The sequence below is a fragment of the Drosophila teissieri genome, chromosome 3L (assembly GCF_016746235.2).
Source record: "Drosophila teissieri strain GT53w chromosome 3L, Prin_Dtei_1.1, whole genome shotgun sequence".
Lineage (NCBI taxonomy): Eukaryota > Metazoa > Arthropoda > Insecta > Diptera > Drosophilidae > Drosophila > Drosophila teissieri.
Genome location: NC_053031.1, coordinates 20,843,983 through 20,861,748, shown reverse-complemented (window position 1 = coordinate 20,861,748; position 17,766 = coordinate 20,843,983). Strand labels below are relative to the sequence as shown.

Here is a 17,766-nt window from a genome sequence, read left to right as displayed (position 1 = left end):
TGAACCCGAAATTCAGAAGTACGACGAGGGTCCTTCGCGTGTTGTGTCTGATTACAGTGCCTTCCAGGCTCAACGGCGAAAGCGCCTGCGTGGTGAGAGGAAATAGGGGGATATTCTTCTGTGGGCACCAGAAACAAGAAGAAAAACACTGGAAAATCCCGAAATCGGAGCGATATATGTCCGTTCTAACTGGCAAATGGTCTGTGCAGCGACGGCGGCAGCAGGTTAGTTCAGTCTCTCGCCTTAAATGGCCGCGTGCGGCAGACAAAAGCGCATGAAAAATTCATTGGAAAGCGTCGGAACCGAGAGTTTATCGTCAGGATAGCGACAACAACAAGGGCCACGGCACTACTATAGCGTATATAGTACATCGAGTGCTAGTCCTAAACGTCTATCGTTAGGTGTAACGAGGTGTGCTTCTGTTTGTGTGCAGTGTGTGTTTGTGAGGAGAATTTGTGACTGTGTCAGTGGCGTTGTTAAAAAAACACAACAACAATTGAATGCCAAATTGAAAGTGGTTGACAGGCAACTGGAAAAACAACAGCCAAGGCAATAACTTCGAGTGTTCTTTCGGCCAAGGCAAAGTGAAAGCATTACTCATCCGAAAAATAGAGAAAATACACAAAACAGCGATCAAAACCGAGCTGCAATTACCGAAAGCTTATTATTTTTCCATTGATTTCCCAGCAAATAAAGTGAGCAACAATTCCGACAATATATTCTAGCCCTGTACGCTTCTGTATGAGTGTGGAGTGGTAGAAGTCACAGAACATCAAACGTTTAAATACAAATTAGTTAGGCATGTGTTCCAACAAATTCGATTTCCCCCTCATGCTGTCTCTTTCGCAAAGGCGTCGTTCCGTCTCTTTCTGTGTTGAATTTTCAACAACTTTTTGGCATGTGGCACACTTTTTGGGGATTCGTTGAAATTAATTTCCAAAGTTCTGTTTTCTGTTTCGATGTATTTTTCCTTTTTTGTGCTGCATGGGCAGCGGTTCATTTTCCAGGCTCTGATTTTGGCCCTGACCACGTTTTGGTTAATTAAGCCTGCGAAGTCGCCGAAGTGCGATTTGAAGCCAGCTTGAGCAGACATTGATTAAAAAAAATGTCGATGGTGTCATCAAGTTGAATGGGAAAACTTTAATTGGGAGCACGGCTGGGGAAACTTTTTCCAACTGATGGACAAATAAGTCGAGCTTGCTTTCAAAAATGACTTTTTAATTTGAATCTGATTAAGTTTCTGTGAAAGTTTTCATAGTCAATTAAAAAACATTTTCTGTGGATATAGCATCACATTGGAAGCACCACATTGACCTTTACAATTTTTTTGATTAACAAAGCTTTTCTGGCATTACAATCGGTTTAAATCACAAATTTATAAGATTGCTAAAATGCATTTTACATAACAGTAAATTGGTTTTGCTTAATTTTAATTAAAACCGTGTTAATTTAAATTGTATTGCATCTAAAAGTTATGTAAGCCTCTAATTACTAATTTATGGCCCAACACGAAATTGGTAGAAAACTATGCACTTTATTTCGTATTTAATTTATTCTAACGCTCGAAACCCTTCCCTTACATTAAAGAAAAAGAAAATGGAATTTATGAGTGGTGTTTAAAATTAAATGTTGCTTATCAGAGTTCAAAAGTGTTCTTATTCATGAATAATTTGATTAGCGCATAAAGTGTCGCCATTTTAGGATATTTCAATTTACCGAAATTGCGGAACCATTTTACAAATTTATGACCATCGAACAGTAGGCAGACGTCAATGAAAATTTAATGAAATTAGACCGGCGAGCGATTTCCGCAAATTTTCAATTGTAAAACGCCAATTCTGGAGCTATTTGGGGATTGGGCACAGAGGTCCTGTCCGCAGTTTATGGCATTTTAATCATCTAAGAACGCTCTTGCCCTTTGCAGTCAACATGCAAATTGCCTGCGCCGGTCCCGCAGTCAAATCCAGCTCCAGAATCCTTGCCAGGCATCCTCATCATCAACAACATCGTCATCATTGGAGGCAGTGGAACGCGAACGCACCGTAGAGCCAACAGGGCGCAATAAAAATTGCCTATAAATGGGCGGAAGTGCCAGAGGCGTGGGGAGGAGGGGCGTGGTCCTGGAGCAGGATGTACGCACAAGGACGTCAGAGGGGGAGCGGAAGAAGGGGGTCGATGCCAAACAGCAGCACAACAATGCCAAGCTTCCGCTTAGGATGCGCTCGAACGGAAGTTATTTTGGCCGCCTGAACGTGAGCGCGCTGCTCATCTACTTGTGGTGCTATCTGCTCCTGGTTATGGCAGCATCTGGCGGCAGCAACCACGTGGTAAATGGCCTCAAATGCTACTGCAATCCGAAGGAGTGCGACGTGATCCGCTCACCCGACTGCCCCGGAAAAGGACTAATGCTTTGGGATCCCTGCAAGTAAGTCCCGCTCCCAGAGCTCCAATTAAAACGATTCCGGCCTGCACATGCCATCCATTTTGTATGTAAGCCAATGGGAAAATTGATATCAGGCTTTATTCCAGCGGTCTGGCTCTGTTACACTTTCATTTTGGTTTGGTAATCTGGTAAACTTGTGACTTTTGGTATTAATGTTTTAATTTTAATTTTTTTGTTTATAGGGCCTACATTTTGTTTTGGTTAACCTTTTTTGGAAATCGTGATGTAATCAAACCAATTAACACATGTTTTAATTTCGGGTTGTACCTTTACCAATATGTTGGTTTCCAAGATAAATAGGCAAACTCTGAATTAGGTTTAATGCACAAAGCTTCGTTGTTTTGATTGCATTTCACACAAAAAAGCTGTATTTTCGTAACATTATCGTTGGATGCACCATGGTGGCCAAAACAACAGAAATCAATTTAATGGCGCGTAATCCTAAAACTTGGATGATTGCCCAACGGGATTATCAACGTTTTTATTTTAGGTATACATATTCACAACTTATACAAGTGTTAAACTCACATGATTTTATGATTGAATAAACTTCTTATTATACCCGTTACTAGTAGAGTAAAAGGGTATACTAGATTCGTTGAAAAGTATGTAACATAGCAGAAGGAAGCGTTTCCGACCATATAAAGTATATATATTCTTGATCAGGATCAATAGCCGAGCCGATCTGGCCATGTCCGTCTGTCCGTCCGTCTGTCTGTCCGTATGTACGTCGAGATCTCAGGAACTATAAAGCTAGAAAGTTGCGATTAAGCTTACAGTTTCCAGGGACATAGACGCAGTCTATTGCAATTTTGTTGTTTTATTAGTCTTGTTAATTTTCATCGATTTAACAAAAAAACAGTTAGTGTTGAAATTTTTCCTTCGCACTTCCACCAGCTGAGTAACAGGTATCAGAAAGCATTCTCTCTTGTTTATTCACTACAAATACCGAAACTTTGCTATAACATTACATATTAGATCATTATTCGCATAAATATTACATCATACCTCATTTTTTTATTTCATTTAAATAGTTTAGTTAAATGGTTTCGGAGAGAGGTGTGACGTTTCCATACTAACTATTACTTAACTGAGCATGAAATGGTCACAAATTTATAAGCTCACCACGATCTTAATAATTGGCATTGATATAATTAAGAGCGTCAGACATCAGAGCGTCTCGTCTAAATTCCCAACCATTTCGCATCGTGAGTCACGTAATGTACTGATTGGAATTCACATCAGGCACACAGATGGCTCCTTCTCCTCATCTCACTCTCAGTACAGAGTGTTAACTAATTGTTAACGCTTATCGAATCGAAGACGGAATCTAATCAATTACCACTGGGATTCCTTCTATCCATAGTCCATTGCGAGGATTATGCCCACATCCATTTATACTATATGTCATATACCTCCAACTATTCGCAGATGTTGCCGCATATGCGCCAAAACTTTGGGCGAATCCTGCGGCGGCCCGGGCGGATTTTCCGGTCAATGTGAGCCGCCCTTGCAGTGTGTGACCAAGCTGCCCATTAGCAGCGGATTGGGCGTGTGCATGGGTGAGTCCTTAGTTTTATCTATACACTACAAATGTGCACTCAGAAAAGGTCTCCTAACTAACTACTCACAGATAACATAATAATACTCACAGATAGATAATAATAAAAGTCTTTTATCCTTGCAATAATTTGAAATTCAACTTCATTTAATTGTAATTTTCTTATAAATCGTATTGTCTTGGGACAGTAAAACTTCAGTGAGTATATGAGCTATTAATGCAGTACAGTTTCATTTATTGCTTGGCAGAAGAAAGCTACGTTTTGAAGTCAAAACCGAAAAGTCAAAAGAGTGTAGTTTTTCCAGTGTGCATTTAGCACTTACAAAAATAATAAATAGGGACAGGGGGCAGCTCCAGCAAGCGGGATATGGTTATGGAGCATTCGTATTTAGTCGCATCCATTATGCATTAACATCACGTATTATAGACCACAGCGCCCTCAATTGATATGTCCGCAACCAGTGCGGAGCTCTTCAGCATTTTCATTCGCACTTGCCATTTGGACTGCGGAGCTCCTGGCGGGAATTCGTCCGAAATGAATGTATAGTTGCGGATCTCGTACAGTTTTCCCTGCATAATTTGATGGCATCGAATCGGGGTTTTGTGTATAATCGTGTTTGGGGAATTAATGCGGCCCGGTTGTGCGGCAATTTGCAATGAAAATGGAAAATGGTAGATGGTAAATGGTAAATGAAATAACTGCAAAATGTTGTTCAATTCTAAATAGTTTCGTTGGACAAGAGTGCCACCACACGAAATGTTGACAAATATTTGCTTTTATTTATTGAAAGTTGTATCTCAAGGGAAAATATTTGTCTTCATCCTGCTGGACAGGGGCAAAGTTTGGCTAGCTCTAAAAAACAAGCGGAAGTGCTATTTCATTAAATTGCTTTCCTGGCTTGTTGTCATCGAAACATGTTTTGCTAAGAGCTGAAGTTCTCAAATTGTAAATGGAAAGCTAATGTTTCATAGAAATATTATCCTAAACCATTTCCAAATTTGAACGGGTAAACTATAGTAATTGAACAAAGAGCGTTGAAGGATGTATATTTCACTAACCTTTAAAACCGGACAGTTGGCTGGTAAATTGCTGACAGATTTGAGCCTTTTAAACAATTTGCCAACGATGTTGTTTTGGTACATCGAGCCCAAGTATTTGCATCCGTCCATCTTAATATCGGCTATATTCATGCGGCTTTTATCCTTTTTCATCAAATCAAATGTTGCCAGTACGTCAAAGTGCTCGATGGTTTGGTTTAAACTAAATTTTGCCGATACTACGCCAGTCCTTTGTCGCACAAGTAGACATTCTAAGCTATTGACATATGTCTTGGCTATAATTTGGCAGCTCAGTGATTTGATTACAATGTCATAGTTGTTCTGGCGGGTAAAGTTTTCTTTTTTTTAATTTTTATGCGGGGCAATTACAACAAACCTTTGCCAATCCCAATTGCAGGCGAAGAAATATCACCAAAAATGAAAACCGGGCAAGCATTATGCCAAACTAAAGCGAAAACTGAGAGTTGGGTCGGCTTATATAGGCCCCGCATAATTTAAAATAAATAAAAGCCACCATAATCTCTTTTAATGCGCTAAGAATCAAAGTTCATTGTGGGGCTTAATTACCATTTAATGTGTGATTAATACGCCCCAGAAATGTTTCTCTTTTCATCTTTTCATCCGTTTGGTGTTAATAATCGTGTTTGTGTTGCTTGTTTTTCCAAATAGATTTGCAGCACCTGACCGCACTGACCTACAGTCAGCACGATAATTGTTCCGACAGCGATTCGATTGTTTTGGAGCCGGGCTGCGAGATCACCAATAAACGCTGCCAGTGCTGGCCAACTATGCGCACCTGTCTCAGCGAACTGACCAGCGATGGAGGATCCCCCGACGATTCTCGCTGGCACTTTAAGAACCTAGAGGTTGGTACACAAATCGTCCTTCCTACACAAATTGTCCTTCTAACACGCTTTGGTTTCCCGCCAGGACTGCCAGCTGAACTTACAAAACCTAATAAAACTCGAACAGGAATTCGATGAAGACTACAAAATCTCACCGAGCAAATTCACATACAAAAAACTGCGCAGAAAGCGAAAATCTCTAAGGAAACGAATGTAACTATATCCATGGGCTTGAAATCATATACAAAGGTGTCCAAAAGTATGCATCTTTCTATTCTGTGCGCATTAAATTTGTTCACCTAGGAACTCGATTGGTTTATTGCACACTTTTTGATGGCTTTATAACGTTTTCAAAGCTGTAGTGATTTCTCAAAATTGTATTTAATGGCGAAATTCCCTTGCTTTCAGCATCATCTTGAAGGATTGAGGCCTGAAGACTCCATTGCGATTTTCCACGCTCTCAGCTCTTAACTCAATAAAACAAAATGAGAAATCTCTGTACAGATAGTATGCTTACTTCTAACTAATTATATGGCTATTATAAATAACGTACATATACAACAACATATACATATACAAGAGGAAAAAGTACATATGAGAAATAGACAAAATGTATGCATCCTAAGACATTTGTTACTTTATTGTTTTTAGAACGCGCGTACGTATGTATAAATTTGCAATTTTTATTCCTACTGCCCCCGAAAAGAAAATATACAAAACAAAAAATGGAAAACATTTACAAAATGTTATTGCTTTAAAAAAATAACAATTACAAAATGTGCAAGGTGTTGGAATTTCCCATAGGCCTAAGTCAAGCCATTCAATACACAATAAAGCCGAATGACAAATTTTGCTAACAGAAACAGCATCGAAAATATATAAGTGGTCAGAAAATAAGGCAAAAGTGGTTTTTCTTCATTATGGGATTTACTGGTATATAATAATAGGATATCTCCTTGGAACCTATCTTATAATGGTTTAAGCAATCTCTTTTTTTTGGTTACAATCTTTTTCCGTAAGTAACTAAAAATGTGTTTTTATCAGCCGACCATGATCATTGCGATAATTTTAATCATGAAAGATAAAACCACCGCCTAAAAAACCTCTTTCTGTTACAACATCAGCCTGTATAAAAACACTATAGTAGATTTTCTCGACAATCAGATACCTGTAACTATGAAAGAGGAAGTGCATGGTAGAAATTTCGTAAAAAATCAGTAGAAGTTGGCGAAACAAATAATAAAATAGAACCAAAATCCATTTCAAAAGTATTGAGCGGTTAGCAGGCGTAAGACTGGCGTTGCAAAACTTGTATAACAAGACTGAATTCCTAATCCTATCTTTCTAACTTTTAAAGTTCACAGCGTTCATAGAGACAGAGAGGATGACGGACAGATGGACTTGGCCAGATCGACTAGTGATATCCATAAAATTATGAATTTAAAAAAATAAAGTGGCGAAGAAATTCAAATAAATTTAAACGAATCCGAACCAATTCAGTTATTGGCATATAAAATAAGACAACATTTTGTTACCTTTTATTATCAACCTTTATATTTTACATATATCTTACATGGGAGGTATAATTACATAATGTGTAATACCCTAAGAATTGTATTATCTGTAAAGTATGCAACATGTTAAGACGGTGTAAAAAGCGTGCAAGTAGTACATGTAGAATTCAGGGCTTTGGCTGCCAGGCGCTAGGTGTCGCACAAGTTCGTGCGCTGAATCGGCTAAAATTTTGATTATGGGAATTTCAAAAAGGAGTAAAGTAGTGTTTATTAATTTTGTTTTTTTTAGATTTGTTTACGAAATAAATACTTTAAATGACTTTTATCATTTGCTCGTTTGCTAATCAAATTACTTTTTTATTGTTTATGAAAGCTACACAAATGCAACATTCTGAATCTGCCTTTCCAAACCTAAATAAATAAAAATTAAAATATATAAATGTAATGCATTTAAAAAAAAATGTTTGTAACATTATGCCACCAAAAAACATACATATTGATATAAGATTTTTTTGGTATAGTAACTTGTAACATATAAGTGAAGAATTCTCGGAATGAGCAAATAACTTTTAATTATAATTAATTATCCAAGATACCTAAAAATTACTTAGTACATGGGAACCACTAACTCCCTGGTTCTGTTTCCAAGCCTTTAGAACAACCTGGTGAATAAAGCAGCGCTCTAAAGCCCCAATTCCAATTTCAAGCCCTTCTGCCCCAAAAATCGGCCATCAACAGCAGTCGAGTGGGGTCAGTTGTTCATCTTGAAAAGATCAAAGATACACTTTGGCGCTTAAGTGTTTTCCCGCCACTCCGTAGCCTCATCGCCACCTATCAAGTGAAGGAGTTCGAGATATTTGTTTCGCTTTTCGAATTGAGTTGTTATATTTTCTGTGGCTCCGTGCACTCGAGTTCGTTAGGCACCTTAGTGGAGCAAACAAAAGCAATTAGACGGCGTCATCTGACAGCCTCAATGGAATAGTTTTCGGGGCGAGTGCCGGAGGAATGCCGCAGCATTTATCGATCGATCGCCCTCTGATGGGATGTCCAACTGCCAATGAGACCGGGTTGAATACAAAATAAGTGAAATAAAATGGAACGAGGGGGGGCCACTGTATCCAGTATCCAGGGAGCGAACAAAAAAAACTCCAGTGCGGAGGAGTGAGGTGTTAAAAATTCTACTCTTTATGCTCCTATTATGATTTGACACGCTGCTTGTGGACTTTGATGGACATTTACGATATGAGAAATATCTGTTGGTGCACTTAGAAAAACGTATTTATTTGGCTAGAAGACTTTAGTTGAATTATAATATTTTATAATTGCTGAAACTAATATAAAATGAAATAAATAATGATAAACCACGAATACAAGTTCTGTACCTTCAATTTTGTAAAAGAATTTAAATAAAGAGACCAAATAAAATGTATAAAATCCTAGACTGATTCACAGATTTTTTAGGTACATATGTGCGTGAAGTTTTATACATCTTTTCAGCTTTTGTCTCACTTGTTTGACAACCGATGCGTACAAATCAAAGCAGGAATCCAGAGTCAGAGTCGGAGTCAGAGGCCCCAAGCCCCGGCTCGTCTGTTGTTTGATTAATAGCCGCACAATTGATATGTTAAGTGGTAAATTACGCCATTGGCACGCAAATGTATCTTCAAGATACATGCGTTTGAGTGTAGACAAAATAGAAAAAATCAAAAAACGGGCAAATTGTTGTTTGTTTAAGGCGCCGCTTTGAATGGAGATAAAAATCTCGGAGCTGCGCTATCGAAGCTCTGGAAAGGCGGAGTCTAAAGTGCGTAAAGTGATTTAATTTTGAATGAACGGCGGAGAAAGTTCATTAAAGACACACACTCACTCGTTGGCCGGCGTACAATTATTCAATTATTTGGTTGACTTTTCCGTTGTTTTTGCAGGGGGAAGAAAAGCTTGGCATTTTACAAGGTTCGTTGGCTTAAATTAAAACCCATTAGTCTACTTTTAACACGATTTCAGGGAGCCCATGTTTGTTGTTTTTATGGTAACGTTTATATGCTTAAATAAATGGAAATACGAAACCGAATCGAGGCGAACAAAAAATCCATTAAAGCCTTTTTGTATATTAGAAAAGCGAAACAATGGGGAGGGAGTTCGATTGATGTCATTAAATTTTTGCCACGCCATAAAATTCATTGATTTTTTGTTGTTTTATTGAAAAGCTGCCATGTAGAAGTGTTATAAAAATCATTTAAAAGCCGAGATGGCCGCTGATTTGATGATTTTTTTGTGGTTTCTGTTTTGTTTTTACTGCACGAAGCCATTGCTTATGATCAACTAAAATGATTTAATTTCGAAACGTGCCTTGCAAACTTTATGATCAATTTTCGCTTTAAATATAGATTGAATGCCTCGCCAAATTATTTAAATATGGCTCTGGCTTATTTATTTATTCTGTTCTTTTGTTTTTCCTTTGTTTCGAATATCATGTGACGAAGGTGCTTTATTGGAATGCAAAAGTGAAGGAGGGAGCAGCTTTTTGATGATTGGCAACGGTCTGAATTATTGTAAATTTTATGGATTTGATTTACGATGTTTTAATAGAACAGTGATTTACGAGGGAGGGTTTTGATGTTTTGATTAAGTTTATTTGATTTAATGCAAACGTCCTCCTTACCTAGAAGTATTTGCTGCTAATCATTTAATATTTTTTAACATTATATTTCGATTATTATCGCCTTGAGTTGCTCATTTGATTGAAGCATAATTGTCCAAATTTCTATTTATACTACTACCAATCCGAATTTTTAGTCTTTTCCCCTAGTGAAATGATATAGAGGATCATTATTATTGGCTACTGCTGCTGAGAATATCCATCTTCGTTTGCTAATTCGAGCCATTCTTTCGTCTTTCGATTGTTTTGCACATCAAAGCTGATGGAGTTGACTTCATTTCCATATCTATTGAGGCATTGATCTCTCGCGCGGGCTGTGTGTCTCATAAATAAACTGTGGCAAATTCTCTAAGCCAACTCGCTGAAGGCCCATAAATTATAAAGGCGCAGAGCCACAACAACTAAGTTGGCCAATGTGGTTTTTGTGTCATTTTCCTGGCGCGCTTAATAAACTACACACACTTTATGCGATCTGTGGTTCCTGTTGTAGTGGCCTGCCGATTGCTGTTATATGATTTCATATATCATCGCAGCCACGAAGGACCATCCTCCTCTTCCTCCCCCTCCTCCCCCTCCTCACCCTCCTCACCCTTTTACTCATTTTGTACTTTTTTGCAGAGTTCACTGTGTTCAGAATGCGCAGGCGTGCGGCATTTAGTTCAGCCTGTCGACTCTCGATTGTCCCTCCTGTGGCCCCGATTGCGCAGATTCCTCTTGGGCTTGTTTGTGTATATATACTTTTTGTTTGATAACATTTTATTGTGCGCATTATAAATTATTGGCGTTTGCGGGATTCGAGTTGGCATCAGAACCGGTGAAAAAAGTATCCTTTTACGTTGTATTCGTATTTACCATGCAACATGTGTCCAAATTTGTGCAGCATACAAATAAAAACGGTGGAGAAATACCTATGCTTAGCTAGTGATGATACCCTGACTAAGTATACCTGTTACGCAAATTAATATTTTGTAAAACGAAGATAAATAGAATAAACATATACGGAAATAAATAAAATAAAATAAAATAATAAATGAACATATAATAAATGAGCTCTCCAGGGTATGCGACTGTTGAAGTAGTACCTTCCTGAGATGCGACTTGATTTTATAAGTTTTCTTAGTTTTTGCTCCTGCCTGTTGAGTTTGCGCTTGTTCTGGCCTTTTAGGGAGCTTTGGCCCTAAAACAGACAATTGAGTGTAGTGTGAAAGTTGCTTTAAATACTCTCGGTATCGGTATCGAGGCGTTCCGATGCCCGAAGGCGATGGTGCCGACGACTTGTGATGGAATGGGAGGACCTCGAGATGGGGCTGCTGCCACCAAATCAAACCATTTATGTCTGGCTCATGCGACACATTTATCATCGTCAAGTAACGAAACCCACCTGCACCTGTCTGCTGCTAAGAGAACGAGATGGGGTTCCATTGGGTGGGGAATCTGTGGGGGGAGAGATCTTTAATTACATATTGTACGAGGCACACCCGCTGTGCTGAATGGGGTTCCTCTTCTCCTCTCCAAGTCATCTAACTGGAGCCCAGTAATAATGAGCTGCGGCGATCGTACACTGCCAGCAACTAAATAACTCTCATATTGAGAACAATGAGAAATCTGTCCGGAATCTGTGGCATCCCATTATGGCCCCCGATATGTAGTGTACATACATATAGGGCTGGCGGAGGAGCGATGCGCATCGATCAATCGAAATGATATAATTATGGGCAAGACTGAAGAGCGGCTGTGTGTAAATTGATATCAACAAATTACGCGAAAATATTTCAAAAATATTAACGAATGTGAATGATATAATGATGACACGATGGATGTCAGAGGCACTACAAAAAATGATTTAGATTATATTTCCAATAATTTAAATTTCAAAATATATAAATTACCTACATAAGTTTAGGCAAGCTGCACCTGTATCCTACAGAACTTTTAATTGTAGAATGTTATTCAAACTTATATTCTTTAAATTTTTTAATTAAATCCTATACTTCACCGTACATTTTTCTGTAACATCAAATAATAACTATAAAATATTGTGCTGATATTTTAAAAATACCTTGAACTATTTCTTTCAGTGCACCTGCTCCACCCTAATTATGCCCAATTTAAAAAGGGTTAATTAAGGCACAAAACGCATTTCGTGTCCTGCGTCCGCCAATGGAGAGCGTTATTAATATGCGACATTTTTGATATCTTTTTGCGGCTGCCCGGGAAGAGGAAGATCGATGCTATGGGATATACATATATATACACACACTTGGCGATCAGAGCGACCAATAATTACATACAGCATTTGTCATAACACCAGATATGGACATCCGATGCTGTTGCGCCGGGCGCGAAACCTTCGAGCCCCGCCAAAAGGCAAAGGCAAAGGTAAAGGCCAGCAGACAAAGACAAAGGATGCTTTTGAACCTGGCCAAGATCCGAACTATGCGACAAATGTAAGAGGGAAAAAAATACGAAATGAAATTGGAAAAAATGATATTAAGAGGCAGCAGGGAAAATTGTAAATATCATCATCGGTTGCAGCCAGCGATCGCTGGGCATTTTATAAATAAAACAAAATCATAAATGCTGCACTCAACGGTCGTGGAATGGATGGATCTGATCCCGGGTGCTATATAATAATTACAGTCCGCATTCGCATTCGCATTCGAATCCCCTTTCATTGGACATTGAGCATTGGCCAGACGCTTCGCGTTGGAATTCGGAGCATTGTGTCATATTTAATACAGAAATTTTAATTAAACATAATTTGTAAGGAGTGCACGTTGATGCATTCTGCCCGGACCCACTGGCCAACGAGATGGCTCGCAACGATAGCCCCTCTTCGGGATCGGAATAGAGTAATTCACGGCATTTTATGGTTAGGCCACAACTTGTCTATCATCCGTTGGAATTTCCCTTTGATCTTATCGGAACGTGTGAGCAGTGGGTTCTCTGGGTCCAGATATGTAGGTGACAAATGGAGGGTTGATTGCTCTATTTCGAATTACCATTATTTGACGTACAATCTTAGCATATATTTATTTTAAGAATTTTTTGGTTGAGTTACCAATTTCCCTAGTTTTACTGTAGTTACAACAAATTATAAAGGAAGTGGTACATGATTTAATTTGACTACCTCCAATAAATACCTTTTATAAGAAAATATATTACATTTCCGTTAAGTCATATTTAAATTGGAATCAGCTTGAGATTGAGGAGCTTCTATGACTTTAATTCCACAACATACTTGAACTTTGGTCCATTATTGGGCTCACCTTCCGTTGGGCTACCACAGCCATGAAGATGTTAAACAATGCCGTTGCAACCCAAATTCAATTCGAAACCGATGCTCGGTGATTATTCAAATGATTTAACTAGTTCACCGCATTTGACCCTCAGTGGGCAGCTCTCAAGTTCGATGGGGCCCAACCCCGAAAATGCGAACTCTAGCTTCCTAAGGTTGCAGAGCCTCCAAAAATGCTCCCCGAAATCGGAGGAGTCGAGCTGATGGCCCCGGGCTATTTGACTGACTGACTTCGACTGCATTACATTTGTAAGACAACAATGGGCATTTTTATACGTTTTTTCGGCGGTGCATTCGGCGGTGCATTCGGCGGCGTTGGGCGTTTTTATTTTTACAGATATTGTTTACAATTTCACAAGTCCAGTCCACAATAGCTGTGCCCTCTCATTGTTGGAGCTGTGGCAAAAATGCTGATACTGATGCTGAAGCTGAAGCTGTAGCTGGAGCTGGAGCTGCTCCAATCATCATTTTGTAGATATTCGCTTGGTGATATATTTTGGGTGAGCGCTTCCGGCAAATCGGAGCCAGTGAAAGGTCAAGATGTGGCCAAGAAAAGCAGCCGGAGCAAGCGGAAAACTGCTGCCCAGGGAGCTGTGTGCCGTTGGAGTGGGATTGCGAGCGAAGGTACAGTCCTTACACTACAAGATGCATTTTCGGGGAGGGATTTTTGGAATAAAATATGATGCTGAGACCTTAGGGAAAAAACAAATAAAATAAATGTTACATTAATTATCCATCTAAATTGGATTTAAGTTATTGCTTGTATAATTAAAATTAAATTATACTTCAATAATGAAATATTTTTAGACACTTTTAATTTGAACGTTGGCTACAAATACTCTATATCAATGGGCTTGTGTTGTGCTTGTGTTTATGCTTTTATACTCTAATTAATATTTGCCATCAACTTAGATGGCAGGAGCGTTGTGAATAGTCTCCACTGTACTTCGAGTGGCTTCGAAATAAACAAATCAAAGTGAGCCAATGCTCGCCAATGGAAGTGCCTTCTTCTTCCTCCCGTTCGATTTGCGGTATGTGCTCAATTTTCCATAACATATTTGATCGCAGCGATCTTTGCAATCGCCTCTGACTTTCCACTTTTCCCTTTGTTCGCTGCTTTGTTCGTGTGTGAGAAAAACTTATCGAATCGTGGCTATCGTTTCGGGATTCGGATTCGGGCTTTCTGGTTGGCATTCGGTTTAGGTTTGGGTTTGGGTCTGGGTTTGGGGTTCAAATTAAAGCCAGGTGACCACGAGGCCAACGAGCTGACAATCCTTTCGGTTCGGAATGCCTTCACACACGAAGATGATCTCGCGGCAGGCGGATATTTTAGTATATAGTACTTGACAGCCTCCAGATAAACCACATTCGGGATCATTAATTGCCGATCTTTTCGCTCCAAAAACTGCCCGAAAGTAGGATTCGAACTGGGCTCGCGATGGGGACTTGGGGTTTGGGGTTTGGGGCATGGGAAAGCGCCTGGGCGAAGATCATTCAACTCCCACAGACACCCACACCCACACGGCGTGGCACAAATGGCAAAATCCAGCAGACATCAAACAATGATCACGAGTGGTGCTCTGCTGCTTTTGCTTTTGTTTTTCCTTTTGTTTTGTTTGTTGCCCTGGTGGTGCGGGTGCGGTTTGCTTTGCCTTTGAGTTTTCGCTTTTGGGTTTGAGTTTGACTTTGCTTCTGGGCCAGATCGATGTGGCCGGCTGCTTGATGATAGCCTGTGACTACGACTCGCCTTGGCCTGGCTTTGAATTATTACACTACAAAGAAGGGAACGAAAACCAAAGGCAACGAATAATTTAAGACTCTTACAATTTAAAAAATATAGTGGACCGTTTGGTTAATTAAATGTGTTGCATGCGTTGATAAGAAAACCAAAATGATTTATAAATTATTGGTTATTCGTAAACTTGTTATCCTTTCTCTAAAACTCTGAAAAAATCGACTTCCGTTTGATGGGAATAGATTTCTTTTAGTGAGGCTGCGCAATTTTTACCTAAGGCCCTTTCCATTGAACTTGTTCCACATTTCGATTGTAATGCTGACGGAGAAAGAGGGGCAGTGCCAGTCAAGACAAATATGATTTTCAATTTGGCGCGATCGCTTTCACAAGATTTGCATTCCACTTTGCATCTGGAACTGGGCAACTCCCTCGCGTCGTCCGAGGGCCATTAAACACTTGAACAGACTCCAAGTCAAAGTTCAACTGGGTTCTACTTCCTTTCTTTACTTTTCGCTGGCTTTTTCCCCTTTTTGGCTCATTAAAACGTCTCTCCACCACGTGGGTCATCGCATGCCCCCTTCGTACCTGCATTTGCTCGAGCGGAAATCTGCATTTGCCACAAATCAAAATATTTATAGCCAGCGCGGCTAATGAGTGGCGGTCCGAAATGCTCGATATACCACCCAAGTCGGTTATAGATGGACCGCATAAATAGCCACAAAGTGTGTCGTAAAAGTTCAACGCGGTCATCAAAATGTTCCTCTTTAGTGGCAGCTCCTCGGGAGGATCGGGGGCATCGGCCACATGGGACCTGGGCCACCTGCCTGGAGCAGCCCAGTTTATCAGGCACAGTCCCGTGTACAAAATGCTATGCAAATTTGGTTTTTATTTGCCCGCTGCTGCCAGAACAAGTGCAAAAGCCCGCCGCGTTCCCATTCCCAGGTGGCCAAACACTGAGAAATATTATGGGGTATTGTAGTAAACAGAAGTAATGTGAAGTTAGTGATGTCTGTAAATACATGATGTACAAATAAAGGGAATGCGTATTGCCGTCAATATTAATCAATATCTTAATATTCAATTAAATTAACATTTAAATCTATTATTACATTTTAAATACACCCTAATAACGAAGATCAGTTTGCAGCCCAAAATGCATAACATTGACACCAAAAGTCTATTTTGATTTCCTTTAAAAGTGGAACTGAACTAATTTGCATTTCCGTGCAGTTTAAGCACCAGCTCGATTTTCAGACTCCATCTACGATGGCCAGTATATGTCCATGGTGCACCATTTACAGAAAGTCAACTCTGGATTTTATGTGTGTTTGGCATTTGCGAAATGCGTTCGCATGCACATTTGAATCAATCGCCGAGTCAGATTGGTTTCCTCCTTTTTCTCAGGTTTTACGACGACCAGGGAGATTGGGATACCGGTTGGCGGACCGCCGAACTGCGATGCTTTTGAACTGCACTGATATCGTTTCGTTTTGACATTTAGCATCGCTAATTCATGCGAAATCACCAGAAGATTATGTTCATAAGCACACATTACGATTACACGTTTATTATAATTTAGGAGTTTACTCTTCGATCGCAGCGAATGCGACCAGTTGGGGCCTTGGGAAAGTCGGTGACAAAAGCATTTCGCAGTGGACGAGGACGAAGATGGGGATGGGGATGTGGCCGAGGTGAGACCACTTAGTGCTGAATAACTTAGATATGAGTGTTTAGTTTTTGTAATTCCTTTTTACGACTAAGTGACCTGGAAAGGTACTGAGAGGAAGGAGATCGCCAAATGGTCGAGATGCGCAAACGGAGCTGCAGAGATAAGGGACTTAGAGTGCGTCTAGCGAAAGTGAGATGTGATCAGAGTAAGGCCAACTTTCCCCTGACAGGCGGGGTATTTTTTTTAAGCCAAATATGAAAATGATAATAAATAAGTGGAATAATGATATTAATATTCCTGATATTTACAGCAAAGTAAAACTAAGGTATCATTACTAATGCAACCTGCTAATATAAGAGTTGCGGAATGCCATGGATCTTGGTTCGTTCTTTTCTCATATTTTAAGGGCTTCTTGGAACTACGACAACCGCTTCTTTCTATCCCTACTTAGCCAAGATCTATGCGGCCTGCGAAACCACATTGGTGGGTGCATAACGATGCTGAACCGCAAAGAAACCACATTTCAAGCGTTTGAAGCTCGATGCGCTCGTTTGTGACATGTGCGCGGTTCCAGCAATCAATGAGGGGAAAATCTCTGCTGGGGTGGTGCAGAATCAAAAAAAAGAACCACCTAATGGGGCTTCACTGTGGGCCGAAAGACGGCCGATGCGGTACTGTCTTCGCACTAATTGAGCATTTAAATGCAGCGTAATTACTTCTCTAACACCTTCATCAGAGGCAACCGTCAACGGCTCTCCTTTGATGCGGATGCGCACTGCAAATTAGCATATAAATTGTCCCGTGTGAACATAAAATCAAATGACATGTGAGTTTGTCAAAAAAGCCGGCTCAAAGTGCCGCTGCAAAGCCGAGTCGTCTTGGCCACAAAAGCTGGCGGAAGGACATGATAAGATGGAAAATGCAGTCATTAGCATAGCGAACGTGCAGCTAATTGGAAATGGAACAGATCAGCATGAATGAAG

General features: G+C 39.9%; 2 protein-coding genes across 2 annotated transcripts; one reads left to right on the top strand and one right to left on the bottom strand.

The window, feature by feature from the left end:
* The first annotated feature begins 276 nt into the window (after positions 1–276).
* Positions 277–6,766, top strand: LOC122616627 (cysteine-rich motor neuron 1 protein). The gene is made up of 6 exons (XM_043792157.1): positions 277–411; positions 1,925–2,425; positions 3,875–4,005; positions 5,733–5,929; positions 5,994–6,121; positions 6,317–6,766. The coding sequence occupies exons 2-6, from the start codon at positions 2,079–2,081 to the stop codon at positions 6,333–6,335; spliced, it is 822 nt and encodes a 273-aa protein (XP_043648092.1). The 5' UTR covers positions 277–411; positions 1,925–2,078; the 3' UTR covers positions 6,336–6,766.
* Positions 4,238–5,499, bottom strand: LOC122616376. Its single transcript, XM_043791812.1, has 3 exons — positions 5,440–5,499; positions 5,064–5,384; positions 4,238–4,574 (listed from the first exon to the last, which is right to left on the bottom strand). Exons 1-3 carry the CDS (start codon positions 5,497–5,499, stop codon positions 4,419–4,421), a joined length of 537 nt encoding a protein of 178 aa, XP_043647747.1. The 3' UTR covers positions 4,238–4,418.
* Positions 6,767–17,766: the final 11,000 nt, after the last annotated feature.

Excerpts from the sequence above, each read along its gene's own strand:
- LOC122616627 (XM_043792157.1), top strand. The coding sequence starts at position 2,079 with ATGGGCGGAAGTGCCAGAGGCGTGGGGAGGAGGGGCGTGGTCCTGGAG. Across the intron at positions 2,426-3,874 it reads ATGCTTTGGGATCCCTGCAA|ATGTTGCCGCATATGCGCCA; the intron begins GTAAGTCCCGCT and ends AACTATTCGCAG. Across the intron at positions 5,930-5,993 it reads GGCACTTTAAGAACCTAGAG|GACTGCCAGCTGAACTTACA; the intron begins GTTGGTACACAA and ends GTTTCCCGCCAG.
- LOC122616376 (XM_043791812.1), bottom strand. The coding sequence starts at position 5,499 with ATGCTTGCCCGGTTTTCATTTTTGGTGATATTTCTTCGCCTGCAATTG. Across the intron at positions 5,385-5,439 it reads TGCAATTGGGATTGGCAAAG|AACAACTATGACATTGTAAT; the intron begins GTTTGTTGTAAT and ends TTTACCCGCCAG. Across the intron at positions 4,575-5,063 it reads CCAACTGTCCGGTTTTAAAG|GGAAAACTGTACGAGATCCG; the intron begins GTTAGTGAAATA and ends CAAATTATGCAG.